The following is an 18,487-nucleotide window of genomic DNA, read 5'->3' on the forward strand; positions in this document are numbered from 1 at the left end:
AGAATTTCCAAGAGTTATTCTCTCATCTGTTTGTAGCCAATAAAATTTTGGTATGTTCTCACTTGCAAAGGAGAATAACTTTCCTATCCACCCTCAAAAAGACAATTAATCAAAAAAATACCAGAGAAGATTGCTATAGAAAAACTAATTTATATCCAGAGGAACAGACAGGGGCCAAATAGATAGGTGGTTAGTCATTCACCATTTATGCAGCATTTGACGTGCGCTCATTCCCCCAAAACATGGTATGTCACTGCTGAAGATAAAGCAACTATAATAAATGCTTCGGCAGAGGGTCTGTACTGCAGTGATGGCTCGGCACGGGAATAGCCGTTACGCACAGTGAGGTCCATGACCTCCGCATGGCTTTCTTAGACATCTTCTAAAGGTCCTGTACGCCCTGGATGTGGTTAGCAGACTATTAAGCAATAGGGCACGATGAGGCACCCAGTCACGTGCACCTTGGTGCTTCATACAGCCTAAGGGCTGTAGTTGCATGCTCCTGCCTTAAAAGATCGTCCATGTAATCTTGATGGTGGCTTTTGGGAGAGCCTCATAATGTGATATAGACATATGCATGGTTATTTGTTAACGAAGCACCAGGACAGCTGCATGGCAGCCACCTGCGGTGGCAATCCCCCCCCCTTTAACAAGAAATCGGATGTGGCCATCGCATAGCATCTCCTTGAATAAACAGGGAGAGTTACTTTTGCACGCAGCAGAATCTTATTTTTTCTCTGCAGGTTTTCAATCGACAATTATTAAAACAAACCAAACCAGCATTCCCTCTGTACTCAAATCAAAAATCAGATTCCCACAAATCACTACCGTACCTGTGTTCTGCTGTCCGGAAAGTCAAGCAGTAAAGCGTACGATTAGACATCGGAGGTATGTGAACTGCAAACGTTAGTCCTGCTGCCCATTATACAGGCTGACCTAGGTATTGTACTCTGCCAGGGAAACAGAAGGGCTCCACAGAAGACAGGGGATGCCTTGGTTCACATGCTACAACAAAGACTAAACAGGAGCACTGTCTTCACCTTCTTTATCCTGCTCATTATTTTCAAGACCATTATCCTGCATCCCCGTAAGCTGATGTACCTGCTCTTTCGAATTGCCTCAGACATAAATAATTACACCTCTAATCATCTTTGCATTTTTTTCCGGATGCTTTGGCTCGGTATGGTGTTTTTTTTCCCCCAGAAAGGGAAACAAGACACAATATAACCTCACACCATTTTCACAGGTTTCAGAACAGATAGAAGTCAGCCTATGTTTTGGGGACAAGGTCTAGCAGAGGTCAGGGCTGTCCAGCCTGCCAGCACCGTGTCTCTGCTGTTACGCGTTTCAGAGCAGTGCAATAGCTGTGATATCTCACAGACAAGCCTGAGATGCAACAGAACGACTACTGAAACGGATGGTAAAATAGCTTAAATAAACCGTGCTCAGACATACTTCCGAATGTATTTTTGGATAACTCCAGTTATCCAACTGGGCTTGGATAACTTAGGTACCACAGCCATAGAGACAGGACTGTGTTGCCCCAGGGGGGAAGCAACAACACTTCCCTCCGCGCTGTGGCTTCAGCCCACCAGGCTCCCACGTACGGAGGCGCAGGCAGCTCCGAGATCCCTGCCAAGCTAGACGTGCATCCAGCAAGAGCCGCTGCCTATTTCGGCAGCATTCACTGTGCAATCAGCCATTTTGCCTCCCCCGGGGAAAAAAGGAAAGACGGTATTTTTGTTGTTGCTGTCGTTGTTTTGATGCACACCTTCAAGAAGGTTACGTGCCGTTACTGCAACGCGTATCAAGTCTGGGAAATCCTGCCCTGATTCACCATCCAGCAAGAAAAGACTCGCATGCATCTTTCATTTATTATTTCTCATTACAAATCTCTCTCAACGGGGCGCTAACGACAGCCCTGGCTTCCATTTGCACGGTTTTCGACGCCGTTTCCAGCGATGGCGCCCCTATTTTCAAAACAGCACAGAGTTATGTGACTCCTAACAGCTTTAATTAATTAATAAGAGAAAAGCAGTTAAAGATGATGCGATATGGTAGGTGATAGCATACATATGTGATATATATGATATATTGCATACAATATACTATACAATAAGGATCCACCTGACCCAGTGCCCTATGTCCAACAGTAGGCATCAGCAGGCATTAAGAGAAGAATAAGAAAAGAGCAAATACACACAGTACTTGTCCTGACTACTGTCCCAGTCTCTGGCTTTAGTCAGAATACCCCGAGCCTGATACCGTTTGTTTAATGAATAACTCCCAGTGGATCTCTCTTCCAACTATTTCTCCTGGCTCCATTTCAAACTGAGAAACCTTTTGTATGCAGAAAATCCTTTGGCAAGGAAATTCAGAGTCTTTTATTTGATTCCAGCTCTTCTGATTTATTTTGAAACCGGCTCCTACTTGCTTCACTTGACGGCCCCTACTTCCCATACTGGAAGATTTTCTGCATGATCAATTCCCTTTTACATTCCCCATGCCTATCATCATTTTTGTAGACCTCTCATATCTCCCTAAGCCATTTTTTTCACACCGAATACTTCTAGTGTACCCAATTGTTCCTTGTACAGAAGTTTCTCCATACTTGTGATCATCCTTTTTGCCCCATTCCGAACTTTTTTCAGTTCTTCTATATCTCTTCTGAGAGGAGCGGAGCAGAAATGCATAGAGTATTCACAGCGTGGGAAAACTATGAGTTTATACACCGGCATAGTGCTGATTTCTGTTTTGTTCTCTTTTCCTTTCCTATTCCACATTCCACCAATGAGCATTGACAGGGAGAAGAGTTACCATCTTAGGCATCAGTTAAAATACTTATATTACCCTCCTAAAACTGTGTATAACAAGACAGTTCGGAGCCAAATACAACTGATGAAGTCATCAGCAAAGTGTCTTAGACTCACAGCAGACTGCGGCCAGAGAGAACACAACTGGTTGAGGTTCGAAAGACTCATATAGCCTCAGGTTGCAAACAACGGAGCAATTGTGCAAGCTCCAGCACAGGCTCCAAAACATTTTGGATCAACAAAGTACCTTGAATTCTTGGGAGATTATTTGTATAGAGTCAATAAGACTGTTAAAGCAATAATACTGCCTCAAGCTACAAACCCTTTTGCTTTACCCTTGGGTTTGGTCTAAAGCACGGTAAAGCATAAATAATTGTAGTCTGGAACAAACAGTTGGAGGTGATCGAGATTACTTTTAAAATAAGTTAACTTTAACTCAAGACTTTTAAAAAGTCTAGCATAAACATATCTTATAAAGATACAATTTCCAGCCTTGTCACAGACACCAAGGAATTGGTGCCCTACTCAAAAGTCTGTTGATGAAAGCAAAAAAAAAAAAAAAAAAGAAAAAAAAAGAAAAGAAAAAAGGATAAAGAAGATATTGGTCAGCAACAGAAAATCCATATGAAAAGTCTCCAGTTATATGCAGTCTCCTTTGCCTGAAGGCACACTACTAGAACAGGTAAAGCTCAGGAATATTCCTGAATTCCTCACAAATGCTAAATTCTCATACTGTTGTCAGCTCCGGTTGGCTGAGTATGTCTGTATCACATTCACAGCCTGGCCTCACTTATTCATGTATCATTGCTGTTCCTTATTTCCAGGTTATTCCACAGTAAGAGGTCTAGGGATTTTAAAGGGAAGCTAAAGCTCTGAAATAGAAAGCATGATCAATAACCGTGTTCTTCCATTTAGCGTGGAAAACACATTTCACCTATGGCACGAAGACATAATTTCTGATGTGTGAATGTGTGCACATACACTTTCAATTTAGGGTTTCATTTCAAATCTGTGTCAGCCCGTAAATGCGGTGCTTTTAGAGTACAAGGCAAAGGGTATGGACTGCATGCACTGGGGCATGATGTGAGAGCACAGCAGGACATCTGAGGATACGAGACCTGCTAGGAGAGTATTGGGGGACAGCATAGGACCAAGGGAGTGAAATCTAGCTGTGCTTCATAGAGCGACTTGGAAGGAGTGGTGCCCAGAACGAACTACTCCCAGAACCACGCGCAGCATTCATCTCAGGGGAAACGGATTGGTTCTCTCCAGAAGACAACCTGGGAACAAACTAGAGTACACATGGTAAGGATGAACAAAAAAGAACCCAGGCAGGAATTTCTGCAGTAGCGCAGATATAAACGTTGCTCACCATGGCCAAACAGCACACCCCGCAATGGTGTGTAGAGGGACTGTGTTAGCTACCAAAACCTAAGATCAGTCATTCTCCATCTGTAAAACACACCCAGATCTTTAATGCAGTAGTCCAATAAAATGATCTTGGTTTCACTGGTTGTCACAAAGCAAAGGAATTGATGAACGCGTTCACACTTGATGAGTCTGTGTCTAACCATCCTGATGCCTAAACCGCTAAGTCTGACACTGAGTTACTCTCATCTCGCTGTGCAGTTGGACTATATATAGGTACTGTCAAAGATCTGTCTGGAGCCTTGGGCTGCATCGAGCTAGTATAAATAAGACACAAAAGATGGTGCTAACAGTATATAAAAAAGTGATATGGTTGACAACAACATCCAACCACATCACCCTTTCCATACCAGAAGAACGAGTCAGTAAAAGTTGGATGACCATTAGCCTGAGTTTGCAGTGAGGCTCCATCTTATACCTTTGGATACAAAGAAAGACATCGTACCCTTTCTACAATTATGCACCTTTATATTTTGTACCTAATTACAAATACATTTCAACATTTCATTCAAGTTACATCCTTTTTACTTGAATGCGTGACTGCTACTACATAATTCATAACATGATTCTCAATAATTTTCAGTCAAGGTTCAAGCAGAAATGTGTCACACTAAGATTATATTATTTATGAGCATAATGTTGGATTTAAGCCAATGATACACCAATAAATTTTATCTCAAAGCCTGACATATTGCATGCTGTTTTCCCTGGCTCACAAACAAATAACTACGGCTGTTTCAAAATTACTTACAGTTCAACTGAAATCACAATTTTTTTGCGATTAGTTCTTATCTTATTTGAAAATCTGATCATATTATTTCTTTCTCTTAGATATTGATGTGTATTTTTTTCTTCTTCTCTAAAGTCTGTCCTGAATGGAGAGCAAAGCCAGGTGGTATCTTAGAACAAAAATCTTGAACAAAATTCTGTCTAAGCCTCTTAAAAGGGGGAGTTTTCACTCTCTCCTAAAGACAAAAGAGTTTTGTTTGTGGTCCAGAATAAGCAGACAGAGAGCTCGTACTAGTGAACACAGCCTGCCTTTGGAAGTAATCTTAATAATGTGGATATTACTCTAAATACAAGGGTAAATAATGTATCTGGCATATACCGGGACGTAAATGGTTCTGCTGGGAATACTCAAGAATTTAGAGGCGATTCTTCCCACCTAACTTCACTTAAAATATAGGCCTCTAGGGTGTGCTTCAGCATGCAGGCTTAAATAATGGCATTTAGGTCTCTATAAACAGGTGTTTTCAGGTGACAAAAGGTGTCAAAGCTCCCATTACAGTCAGTGGAGATCCAGGGCTCAGTTCGGATGCCTAAATAAAGGTATCTCGTGCCATCTAGGATGCCCGACGGAGCTTGCACAGGGCTGGCATGGGAGTGACATATGAAAAAAGACAGACTTGTGTCCTTGGAAGCTGGAGATCAAGGACAATCAAGATGTAACAAATGTCACTTTAAACCAAAGTCTGGGCAGCTGAATCCTGCCCTGCTGACGAGCTTTCCATTAGCTGTAATAGGAGATTAGACACCTAGCTCATATATAGATACTTACATGTTACATATAAATGTAGATGTCTTACTCTGTACATTAAATCCTTAAACACAGGGGATACATATAGTTGTATCTGTCATTTTGGATGCCCACCTGGCTTTCACTTGCTAGTTCAGAAGAGCATGGATCTCGCAGAAGACCTGTATCATCACTGTCAGCCCCATGTGGACATCCCAAATGTCCTAGGACACCTCAAAAGGCATGGAACACCTATATTTATGCAAATGAATCAATTCCCCCTAGTCTAAGCTAGTTGCTCAGATACTTTTTGTAGTCAGTGAGGAAAACTAGGCACCTATATAGAGTGATTCATTCCTTTTAAGAGAGCTGTTATGAACTGGCCTCCAAAAGTGCCTCTATTGACTAGGAAGAAATTCTTGAAGACCACCTCACATGCCTAAAATTTACTGAGATTAATTCCAGCCCGATTGCTTGAAAGGACCAATGAAATCAATATAAAGATTCCATTTGAAACCCCCCCCCCCCCCCCGGGCTTCAGGAGCATTCCTGAGCAAGATTTTATAAGCAACTGAAGATTTTTTAACTCAGATTTTAAGCAAAATATCTAAAGACACCTTTTTTTGAGATCATCAGCTTCATTTCATGAGAAAAACTCTTGAAAATCACATCCTAAATTATCTCCAACTGAGTAACCCTATATTAAGTAACATATATTTTCTATGTAGGACCCTAACCTCTGTGTCTCACACACCCAACTCCAGAATTGTCAGTCTGTGACAAGTGTTGTAAAGATCTATCCATTAAGATCCGTAAAGAACACTGATAATACTTTGTGAACGTCACAGAATGTCTAAAATTGTCAAAAACAACACAATTTTATCCTTGCAAAAAGCTCTTTATATTTTTTTCCCTCTGCTGTTGTAACTACTGACCATCAGCACCACATTTTTCATGGCTGAATAGAATACAACATCACCGTCCTGTATGCTTTTTATTATGTCATCATGCTGTATGCTTTATGAACAGGAATCTAAGGACAAATTCTGCTGGTAAACGTGTATGTGTGTATACCCAGGCGTATAAACAGACACACACATTTATCTCCCACAAAGCAGCCTAAATCTGATGAGGGCAGCCTCTAGTCATTAACAGGATAATTTACTCCTATTTCAAACTTAAACCAACTCAGATCGATGCCAAGCATATGTTCATCCTAGTCACTGATATATTCCTATTTATCATTGGCAAGAAAGATACTTCTCTGCCAGGCTTGTGCATCACTAGGTGCTCCGTGCCGGCTTTTTGCATAGAACATAAAGTGTATGCTAGAGACAATTTCTGCCACTGGATATCACTGAGCCCCATCCCCAAAACCATGAAGATCAGCTATGCATCTTCTACTCATTTTGGTGGAAGAGTCCCAAAAATGTAATTAGATGGTTGTTTTCAGGTGGGTAATATTGTCTGAAAAGCTGCAATCTGATTTCATTTTAAAAAACCCAGGCTCTGTGCTAATGGGCAATACACACTGTAAGTGGAAATCCACACAAAGCTAAACTCTTCATCACCTCAAGAAAGCTAAATTAACATCAACAAGTCCCTGATGGAGAAGGACAGATATTGTGTTCGAAGGCCACATTACTTTTGTTTTCAGAAGCAAAAAGAAAAAGATGTGTGGATCTTTTGAAATAAAAGAATGCTACGAAGGGTTCTGCTGATCAAGGACAGCTTTCACTTTGCATGAGGGATATTTTATTGTCCCTTATTAGTACTTCTATATGTCAGGAAATGTCCTTGGTAAAGACTAAGCGGACTGTAGCATTTCGTATTTATCTGGATCTGTCTCACCCGGTGCTCTGCAATTTGCCATTTACGCTGCTACAAACTTGGCATACAATGCTATCAAATCAGAAGGCCAGCATTTAACACACAACGCCTCGGACACGCTGCAGGACAAGAGCAATTGAATATTAAGATTTTTATTTTTAAAAGGAAACTTCTAACCTGTCCTGGAATTACACTCATTTCTGTGTTTATTAACTTATTTTGCAACAGGCTTAGGGGAAATTTTTCAGATCTGGGCTTCCCTTGTTAGACTCCTAAATCTTCATTTTTATGTAAAAAGAATAAGCAGTCTCATCTGGAAGTCTTCCTCACAAGTATGGTGGGATCTGACCATTTCCAACCTTTAAGATACTTTCATTTAAATCTCTAAATAAAGCTGTAGGAGACAATATTCAGCTTTCGAATGTGTCTTTTTGGCTTAAAACTTGCTTCTAAAAGATCAAGGTGAGTCCAGCTTGCCTCCCTATTCCATCAATAAAATTCCCACTAGAAGAACACAGCCTGAACTGTTTAACAAGTCTGATGGTTTGGAGAGCCTGTCAATATGGCTTATGGGCTTGTTCTGAGGATAAACTACGGTAAACTAAGCTTGTAAACTTGTAAACTATCAAAACTATACTAAACTATCTATACTAATAAATTAAAGAAAGAACATTCCCTGGCAATTGCTTTCCAGCTGTCCTATCACCTGAAGGTTTGACCAGTAAACCAGAGGCATGAAACTTTGGGCAAGATTAAGAGGACCAGGATGTTTAAGCACTGGTGGCAACAAGTAGGAAGCAGGACTAGATAGCGGAGGCAGGGAAGCAAACTGTGTTTCAGTTCTCAGAAAGAGGCACAACAAAGACTCTGGCCATAAGTCAGTATTAAAAAAAAAGAGAGATAAAAAAAGGAAAATGTGAAATAAGACTATATTCCTTCAACAAACATACTGCAAAGGTAAGAATAGGAACATAATTTGCTTTAGGGACACAGCAGCATTCCTTTAGGCATCTCTTTTTCTTATGCAATGTCTGCAACATTTTTTTTTCCTCATTCCAGAACTGCAGAAAGTTAGGTCTCCATGTTTACACCACCTCGTGAACACAGGACAGCTTCAACACCTCAGAGCTTTACAAATCCACCCAATTAGTACGCTTCCTTCACTTTTCCAAGATGCTGAAAGAGAATTAGCATGAGAAACATGAATACCTTCTGGGAGATGTTCCCTCTGGCTCTCAATACTTCCACAACGTGATCCTTGTAACATCTGGTAATGTTGCTGTAGATGTTTCTCCTACAGTTTGGGTCACAGCACACACACCTGTTTCAACATCATGAAGTCTTATATTCTCTTCAGATAGAGATATAATAATACCTTCTGACATGTGTAGTATGGTTTAAAGTTTCCTTCCTCTTCTTTGAGTAAAGAACCAAGAAAAATTGTTTGATTTTTTTTTTTTTTACTATCTACAGAAAAGGTGTTTTCTCTTGGCGGCCAAACTTTGTTTCCTGTAATCTCCTTCTCCCAGTGAAACGAACAGAGCTCATGATAAAAATAAAGTGAAAACTGAGTTGGACCAAAGGCCTTCCTAACACAATTTCTTTTCTGACAGGGGCCACCAATAGGTGTTTCAGGAATGAATAAAAGAAACAAACACAGAAGGATCCATTCTCTATTATGCCATCCCGGTTTCAAGGAATCAACATGATAAATAAGAAATACTGTTGTCAGTCATTACATTCACCTGCTGATAATAACCTTATTGAGAAGATTAATCCCATGAGCATTTTTTAAGGCAAAAAAAAAATCTTATTCCTTTTGTTCATCAACATTTCCCAAAGATCAGTCAGATCTAGAGACTGCTGTAAAAGGTAAATACATGGTCAATAAGGTCACTGACTTCTGAACTGGGGTATTTCTAAAAAGAAAGGGTTTGGGCTCTAATATATGACCTAAATGACTTGTTTTGGTAAATCATCAGAGCTATATTATAAAAGGACTTCACATTTGTTCTGAAGATTATTTAATTCTGTCAACATAGTCTACAAATACTTTAAATAATGTTCTGAAGTCCATTGTTGTGTGACAGTAAAAGGAAGTTTCTTCCTATCTTTATGTTCATAGATGAGGGTTAAGGAAAATGCTGGTAAATGAATCGTCTGATTGAAAGAGAGGTCTGAAATGCTTCTGGACACAAGCTTAGATTAAGACCTTGGGAAAACCCTCTCTTTGCAAAATTCTGCACATGGTAAGCGTAGTGTGAAAACTTGAACCTTGTCTACTCTCTTGGCTGGGGTTAGAAACTGGAAAAACTGTTCTTGCACATGAATATGACAAATAGCTAATCACTGGTTTTGAGCGGATCCCTTAAGTCTCAAGACCTGCTACTCAAAAAATTCTGATAAAGTCTTTTAAAAATCTTGCGATTATGGGACCATGTAACGACTTACACTGGAGAACGCTGTGGAACGGTTGCCAAATACATCTTCAGGGATTTAATTAGGAGTCCTATGACTTTCAGCTAAAGGAGGTAGCCAAAACATTCTGTACAAATGTCTGAAGAGGAGGAACGCATCACTAAGAAATCCAACTGGAAATGATTTTCCTTTAGTTGACAAGTTGCACTGACCGAGCCTTTATTGGCAAGGGTTGAACCATCCAAGAGCAGGCCTCTTCTAAGAAATTTAGCTTTACAGCAGTCTGAGCCTAATTCTCCTGCAGGTCCTGCGATACCGCACTGCAGAGGAAGGGGCACAGCAGAGGCAGCTGAGGAGGCCGCAGGCAAAGACCGAGAAACCAGGACTTCCCTGGCTATGCCGGGGCTAACCGGACAATCTTGGTGAGATCCTGCTTTAGCTTTTCAATGACTTTTAGAAGCAGCAGAAATTGCGGGGAATGCATCGGCTATCTCAATAGGACATAATAACCTAGGCAAAGTACAACAATAATATGGCTCTATAGAATTACTGGAACATGTTGTTGTCTAATAAGTGCAGAGCATAAGGTGAAGAAGCTTGGATCCATCTGCCAATTCAGAAATGTCTCTAATTAGCTCTTATCAGTTACCTAACATTCTACTTCTGGCTATATTTTGTTTACATGAAGAAACCAATTATCCCATTACTAGCCCGTATATGTCAAGCAAATATAACATAATATAGTTCTATATTTTAAAAGTGTAATAATCAGAAATCTGAACTATTGCCAGATTTTACTGAACTAAATAAGAGCTCTTCTACGAATGCACCGTACACACAGTGCTTCCTCTTAGAGGAACAGCCTAGGACATAAAGCACAGGGAATATATTGGTACTCTGCAGAAAAACTGGAGTCTTGCAATAGCAGCAGCTGTTTAAGAAAAATATACACTTACAAATCAGAAACTGTGACCAAAAGTGTTTCTGAGCATAATGCATTTACATATATGTTTAAAATATATAAAAATATATATATATGAAAATATATAAATAATTCCAATGGCACCGATGGAACTATTCCTTTATTTTAAGTTGCATGTGTTCTGCAGGTTTGAAGCATTTACTTAACCTTTTCTACACCTATATCCTAAAGTTGATTTCAGACCCTAAACTACCTCTTTTCAACACATTATCAGCCTTTTAATGTATGTTCAGGTTTTCTCTTTTGGTTTGTTTTTTGGTCAAAATCAGTCAATATAGGCAAAATATTTTTAATCGAAAACGTCTATGGCCATAACAGCTACAAGAACAGGCACTTTTTGAATTAGTTCTACTTTACTACCCATAACACAAACACATGACACTTAGTGTTTCACCTGCTTAAGTGGCTGAAGCCGGGAATATACCTCCCTTCTTACGTCGAGTGACACCATGATTTTGGTGTCACTACAACATTCCACAGTATCTCCAGCGAGACCGTGGGCAGTGTCTATGTACCTACCGTGTCCTCGGTGCTTCGTTACTAGATGAAAACTGGATTAACGGGTCACTAGATTGTTACCATTAAAACATTCTCCATTAAAACCCTTGAAATCTAATTTTTCATGGCTGTAGAAACAAGGAAGCATTTCTTTACTCTGATGAACAACAGGTATGTCTCAGGCAGCTGAACGCTAAACAGACAAATGGACAATCTCAGGATCATTTAATTAGTCTGCTGAAAACTGTGAGTTTCTCTTATAAATGATAAAGCTGCAGGACCAATTACCATGTAATTCACCCTGCATCTTGATCAAAACAAGAAGACATATCTGTGATATCATAAAGTAAATAACATAGCATTAATAAGAGCATTTCTAAGGAGGTTTTGCAGAACCTAGAGCTATATAATGCAATCTAACTATATTTTGCAAGCAGGTAAAAGGATGACTGTTTACAACCCAGCATTACATTTCATACTGTTATTTTTAATGGTGAATCTAATATTATCCAAGCACCAGGAATATGCACTGCAAGTAGGTTATATCCACAAAATCACAAGGTTATTTGCCATCTTTTAGCTTTTGTAGATATCATTAAGGGAGAGGGATTACTCCTTAGCAGCTACTGCTCTTTGAGACTTGTCCCTGTGCAATCACAATTACAGGATTAAAGGATGTTGCTGGAGAAGAGGTTTAAGAAGCACTCTCTTGCTAAGGTGGTGTCAGAGATGCTACTCATATAAATGCCTAGCTCAGTTTCTTCCCCCTAGTTTACAGAGTCTAAAATACAAAAAACTTGCAGTTAGCAGGAGTATACACCGATAGGATGAGTGACAATTTGAGGAGAAGAATTACTAACAGATAATCTTTTTCTTCTTAGAGTGCTTCCACTCATTCCCATTCACATGGGTCCAGCAAATGCCGCCCCCTTGGAGGTAGCACAAATGAACTGTAGCACCATTTTTCCATACCACATATCAGAATGTGATGCCAGCGCCAACAAATGACAACAATTATCATCAGAGTCATGTTTGTATACTATTATATTTCAGGTCTAATAGTAAACCTAAGAACATGTAGGTTTTCCATTTATTCACAGCACAGATGGCAGCAGCATGAGTTTTCACCACCTATCCCAACATTTGCAATCACACTCTTATGGAAAATCTAGGGCAATTTAGAAATGATGAAAGTTATCAGGCTTAATAGGAATATAACAGTTCTTCAGGAATGATTTGAAGTAGGATACTTAAGAAGATTTTGCTCTCTCCCAGTGAAATTCTGTATGGAGGATGCAACTTTCTATGAAATTTTACAAATTATGTACAATCAATAGTGATAAAACCAACAGAAAAACCCACATCAACACCCACCACACCCACTGGATACAAAATTGATCTAACCATCAAATAGGAAGTAAAGGAGGAGTTTTAAAAAAAAAAAAGCAGTGAAGACTATATGGATATCAGACTACATCTGAACTCTCTGACCCTGCCTGCATTAAGAAACTCAAAGAAGAATCCCTACATCCATCTTAACCCTAGAACGCAAAAGAAAACATAAAATCATCTTCCATCAGCTCCATGAAACCCATCAAACACAGTCTCCCATTCCACCACTCCAAGAATTTTTTAGATGTTTCCAGACTCCACAGACAAGGGAATACCGGCAGGAAGACAATACTCAGTTAGAGGTACTCTAAAGAGAACCTGAAGAAGTCATCATGGTAACTGAATGGTGAAACCCCATGTATCTAATAATGGGGCCCTTGTAAAATAACCTCTAGGATTAATTGAAAACTCCCCTTATCCACAAGTGTGAAATGTTGAGAAGCTTGTCACTCCCATATTAGAACCGAAAAAGAGCTTATATGCCCAAATGATTGTCTATTTTTTCTAACCACCTACTAAAAATACTCCTATCACAAACTGTTTCTCTTCTTAAACCATGGTATCTACAGAAATATTAGCGCCACAAGAAAGTTAATTCTTACTATGATTTTTTACAATAATTAATTGAAAAGATCATTTTTGGAGTAATAAATTAGTGCCCATGGCTAACAGCCCTTTGCATTCTACACAGAATTGCTAAATATTTCAGATGTGAACACAGCTCTATTTGAAAACAGATTATGATCAACAATTTATTCCAGGCAGATAAGCAAACTGTTATTATATAAGAACTTTCAGACACTGTTCAGGTTTTTGAAACATTTATGCGATGTCTTTTCTTTTTCTAAATTAGACCAGATCATTGTCGCTGAGCTCAATGACTGAGAAAATGCCATATTGACATAAACTACTTTCTCCTGTAAAATATAGATTCATAACCTTTAATGTCAGTAAGGATGATTAGATTATCTAATGTGATCTACCGTATCATGTAGGGAAGATAATTTCTACTACTTTTCCCTTTATAGAGATCAATAATGTGTTTTCTATTGATGCATAACCTCAGGAAGCATCTCGGGTGATTTAGGTGCCTGACACAAGTGCCTAGCTCCACGCTGGATGCTCTAGGATTTCTGAGACATCCACACTGCAGAACTATAGGAGATCTCCATCCCTCTGGCTTGGCAGCCAGTAGCTTGGGGGCCCTAGGACATCTGAAACCTATGGTCAGGTATCAACTACTTCTCCCAGTCCATATCTGAAGACATGACGACACGTAGATTGTCTTGGTTCCTTCCATAGTTTGTTTCAGTGGGTGTTTTTTTCGCGACTGTTGTTAATGAACTCTAATTACTCAACTGAACGTGAAATGTATGCAATATTTTAGTACCTGACTCAGAAACACTGCATAACACGTGTGTAAAATTGTCTACTAACACCTACGCACTATATCCCTGATCAAATATCTGAAGGTTCCATTTATTGTTTTTGTGACATATTATGGGGGCATTGCTCCTCAGAACCACTGCTTTCCAGGGTACATCCTCCGTTTTTATATATATATATCCTTCATTCTTTGTTGTTACACATATAGCCTTGCAGGTGCCAATATTTATAGGTATTTTATGAAAATGGGCCCAGCTCAAAAAGTGAAGACTGCTTTATATACCTGACTTGTGCTTATTATGAGTTACAATTCCACCAGTCTAGGTGATACAGCAGATGTATCAAGTAGTGATTTTATATTTACTCCTAGATCACAGGAAAAGGTTTAATTGGATATAATAAATTTCCTAAGACACTTTTGTACCATCCCATAGAAGTTTATAGGGTATTATATCTTTTCTAAACAATTCAATATTATGGTTCAAAACAGGTTTGGGAAATTTTTCATTCTCTGTAACAATAAGTTTTAGGAATAATTGTCCTAAGAATCTGCTTTTTTCTTTCCTATTTAATTCCATAGGCTTGCTCTTAAGGACTAAGAGTAGTACATTCTTTAATGAGAACTCTAAATCTGACTATTTCCAGATTTGGGTAAAGTCTATATATGTCAGTAAAAGGCAGATGATTCTGATATATCTTAGGAAGTCTATTTCTTCTAGAAGTAACTCCTCATCTCTCCAGAGAAATACTTTTTTGAAGTTTTACAGAAGGGTTCAACAAATTACATATTCATAGACTATTATTTTTCATTGTATTTGTAATATCTCATGCATAACTACCCAGCTTTCCAGCTCAGCTGTCAGGAAGCCTATGGGATTAGTCACAAAGTACAAAACAGCAGGTTTGGTCGGGGGGCACGGAGGTGGTAACAGCTCTGCAAGTACAGTAGATAAAGCTTTCCACCCAACAGTTTGAGTTCCTCGCATGACTTAAGGTCTGGAGAGTCATGGATCATCTTTATAGAGTTCTGTTTAAACTAACGAACTGTTTTACAGGATTTAAACATAAAAAGCTAATATTTGGGAATGTGGACGGAACAAAATAAGGGATTAAATATTTGGTTTGTATAACTCAGCAAAATACTTTGGGCATGGGTGTATCCCAGAGTCATGAGTGGCTCTAGCTGATTGCAGTGATTAGAAAACGGCAATAGCAGTCCAGATTGAGAAACTCTAAGGACCTAGGCTGAAATCAAGAAATTTGGCATGCAGTAACATTATACATTTTAGAGCTATTCTTTTAAAGCTGATATCTTACCAAACACAACCATCTGTGTTCCCTCTGGGAAAGGTTCTACCATTCTGTTTCCACTGACATGATGTTTATCTAAAAGAAAAAAAAAAAAAAAACCAGTAAAGTCAGAATGTAATAGAACATATACTCTGCATAAAAACACAACTGTTCTTTCTTATTGAAACACGACTGTTCCTTCTTATTGAAACCTGAAGTCCGATTTATCAAAGATCACTTGTGCAATTCATTAGCACCTGGGATTTCATAGTCTCTGGGCCTGTGTCTCAAAAGTATCATCCTCAGCAGGTCCCAGGATTTAAACAGGAGTTATATTTCAGTTTCACGGTGAGGACAAGTCAGCGGATACTAAGGTGACACGTACATATAGAGAACCATATAGTAACAATCACCGTCACAGGTCGAGCGCACTTTCCTCATGCAACCAGAGAAAGCAGGGAAAGCATAATTCTCTGTTGCTGCTGGGACACGTTCGTCTTCAACCACAAGGCTTCTGATACGATCACACATGAACTGCGAGTATTTGCTGCACTAGCAATCCATTAGCTAAAACAAATATTCATACAGCATACTCTAATGTCACATCCATTCCAACCAGAGCGTACATAGCTGTTTCAGTTTTCACTTTACGGTACTCACACCTTGTATTGTTTTAAGACTATTAAATTATTGCCATCACTGGAAACCACGTTATGGATGAAATACAACTGCTCTTCCATTAACTAAAGCTAAATCAAGAGGGGAGAGGAAAGGGCACAGGCTTGTTTTTCACTAGCTCCACGGATCATGAAATGCAAGTCTGATATCAGTTCCACCAAAAGGTACAGCGCAACCTGTTCTCCGTGACTTAGTGCTGGCAACCCAAGTATCTTCCAGCTCCAGCCATGCCTCTGAAGTGAACCGTTTTTCACACAGGACGTTTCCTTTATGCTCTGATCGGATTTCTTCCAGTGTTCTCAGAAAAATTTGATGTATGACAATAAATTATCAAAACTGCATCCATTATTTTCACAGAGTCTGAAAAGCTGCTACTTTTGAGGTTTACTTTAGTTAAATGGGTCTTTTCTGGCCACTCTGGCTACCCATTCTCAGCTGAAAAACCATTTTCTCTACAGAAGAGCCAGACTTGGGGAAATCTTCTAGTCTGTGGAAGTAGGCAGATGTCTACTGTGAGCTACAATTTAAGACTAAGTTATATATCCTTGTGCAAGTACACTGGAGAAAGCCAGAAACCAGAACACCTATAAAAGCATGTGCATGGAAGCCAAATAGAGACTGAGACTTTCGATGTTAAGGTACAATGCATATAGGAAAGTGCAATACTCTGGCATTGCTGGTGCTCGCAGGGGTGATTTCCACGCAAGAAAGGAGTAGAAGCCTAGTTTTACTCCCTCTGTGCCAAGAGGGCTCACATGGGCTAGAAACCTACCCAGTTTCCAAACTTCTTTGGAATAATATAGTCTTTACATCCCAATATACTTTCCTTTCATCCTAATGTACTTTCCTCAGCATACAGAAAACTCTACTCCTTGGGATAACATATGCTTATCATTATGGTATAAACAAGGATGTATGTATAAAGTGAAAGAGAGCTCTCTAAGCTCCAAATAAAATAGAATATTCATGACAGAATATTCCCACTCATTTTCACTGACATCCCCACCTTCATTTTCAGACCACATACTTCTAAGAGACATTGTCAGTAGTAGTGGAAAGGAATAAAATAGCCTGGACTGAAAAAAATAGGTTTCTGTTCACTGAATATTTTCCAGAGGGAAAGCTAAGGGATTTCCTCAGTATGGCACTACTTTACTTCCTGCAGTAGAGAACGGAGAACCCGGGATTGCCTTGCGACTTCTCGGAGAGCAGGATTTTTCATTAGCAGGGAGGTGTATCGCAATATTAATCCCAGCTGGCATCAAGCATTTATCAACAGATAATGAGGGGTGAAATCAGGGTTATTTGCAGTCGGAGCAGGAGAACGTATGAAGTCAATCACTTGAATTTAGGAAGATTGAAGGCCCTGTACCATTCAAGTCAAGAGAGCAGCTTCAGGAAGGAAATTGTTGGGAGGTTCCAGAGTGGGAGTGATATGACCAGCGCTGTATAAGGTTTCCATCTCTTTAGCTATCAGCTTATATTACCAACATGATCTATAACTGTCTGAGATGAACCAACATTCAGAAAAATTATGAAACATGAAGCGAGATTAAATAAACTAACCCTCCACTAATCCTGACATCTGCCTTCATTTAAAGAGTGAACGACGCAAATGATGTGATGTATGAAGTAGGTATCATTTCAACCAATGAGGCTTTAAATATATTAAAATTAAACTTTTACCTTTAGAGGCAAGCAGTGCTTGAATGAAAACACTATTTTCACAAGCTGTTTTCAATTGTTTTCATACTTTAGTTTCAAAGATTTTAGCTGGATAAAAGAATTCATTTTCTTGTCCTTAATATTTTGTTTTACAGTTTTTCCAGTATTCCCTGACCCTTCCCACATGCACTGAATAGCAAAAAATAGACAAAATGTGCATGGACTTTCACAAAACATACATTCAATTTTAGGAAGAAAGAAACAATGCTGCAAGTATAAAGAGCCTCTCAACAACTGCGTTCTTCAAAGAACATTACCGTTTGGCTTCTTTTACTGCAAAGCTTTTCTTGTCCAAAAAGAAGCTGCAATTCTCACTTTCAAGTGGGGTTGAGAAGCACTAGAAAAATCAGAAATACCTTGGTCCTACAGAATCAGAAAAAAATTAGAAGAGCTTTCCCTATAACTTGACAACAGAAACAACATACTGTTTTTCAAAGCTCATCATCGTTCCAGAGTCAACAGCTGACAATTTATATGATAAAAACTACTGTTAGGGGAAGTGGAATGAATATCAGTGAACACTGAACTGAC

General features: G+C 39.2%; 1 protein-coding gene across 1 annotated transcript in view; it reads right to left on the bottom strand.

The window, feature by feature from the left end:
• MSRA (methionine sulfoxide reductase A) overlaps positions 1 to 18,487 on the bottom strand; it is a 297,786-nt gene that overhangs the window by 161,658 nt on the left and 117,641 nt on the right. Inside the window, exon 2 of the mRNA XM_067294424.1 lies at positions 15,581 to 15,649. Within this exon, the coding sequence (XP_067150525.1) occupies positions 15,581 to 15,649 (69 nt within the window). The remainder of the gene's footprint in view (positions 1 to 15,580; positions 15,650 to 18,487) is intronic.

This window comes from Apteryx mantelli, chromosome 3 (assembly GCF_036417845.1).
Source record: "Apteryx mantelli isolate bAptMan1 chromosome 3, bAptMan1.hap1, whole genome shotgun sequence".
Classification (NCBI taxonomy): domain Eukaryota; kingdom Metazoa; phylum Chordata; class Aves; order Apterygiformes; family Apterygidae; genus Apteryx; species Apteryx mantelli.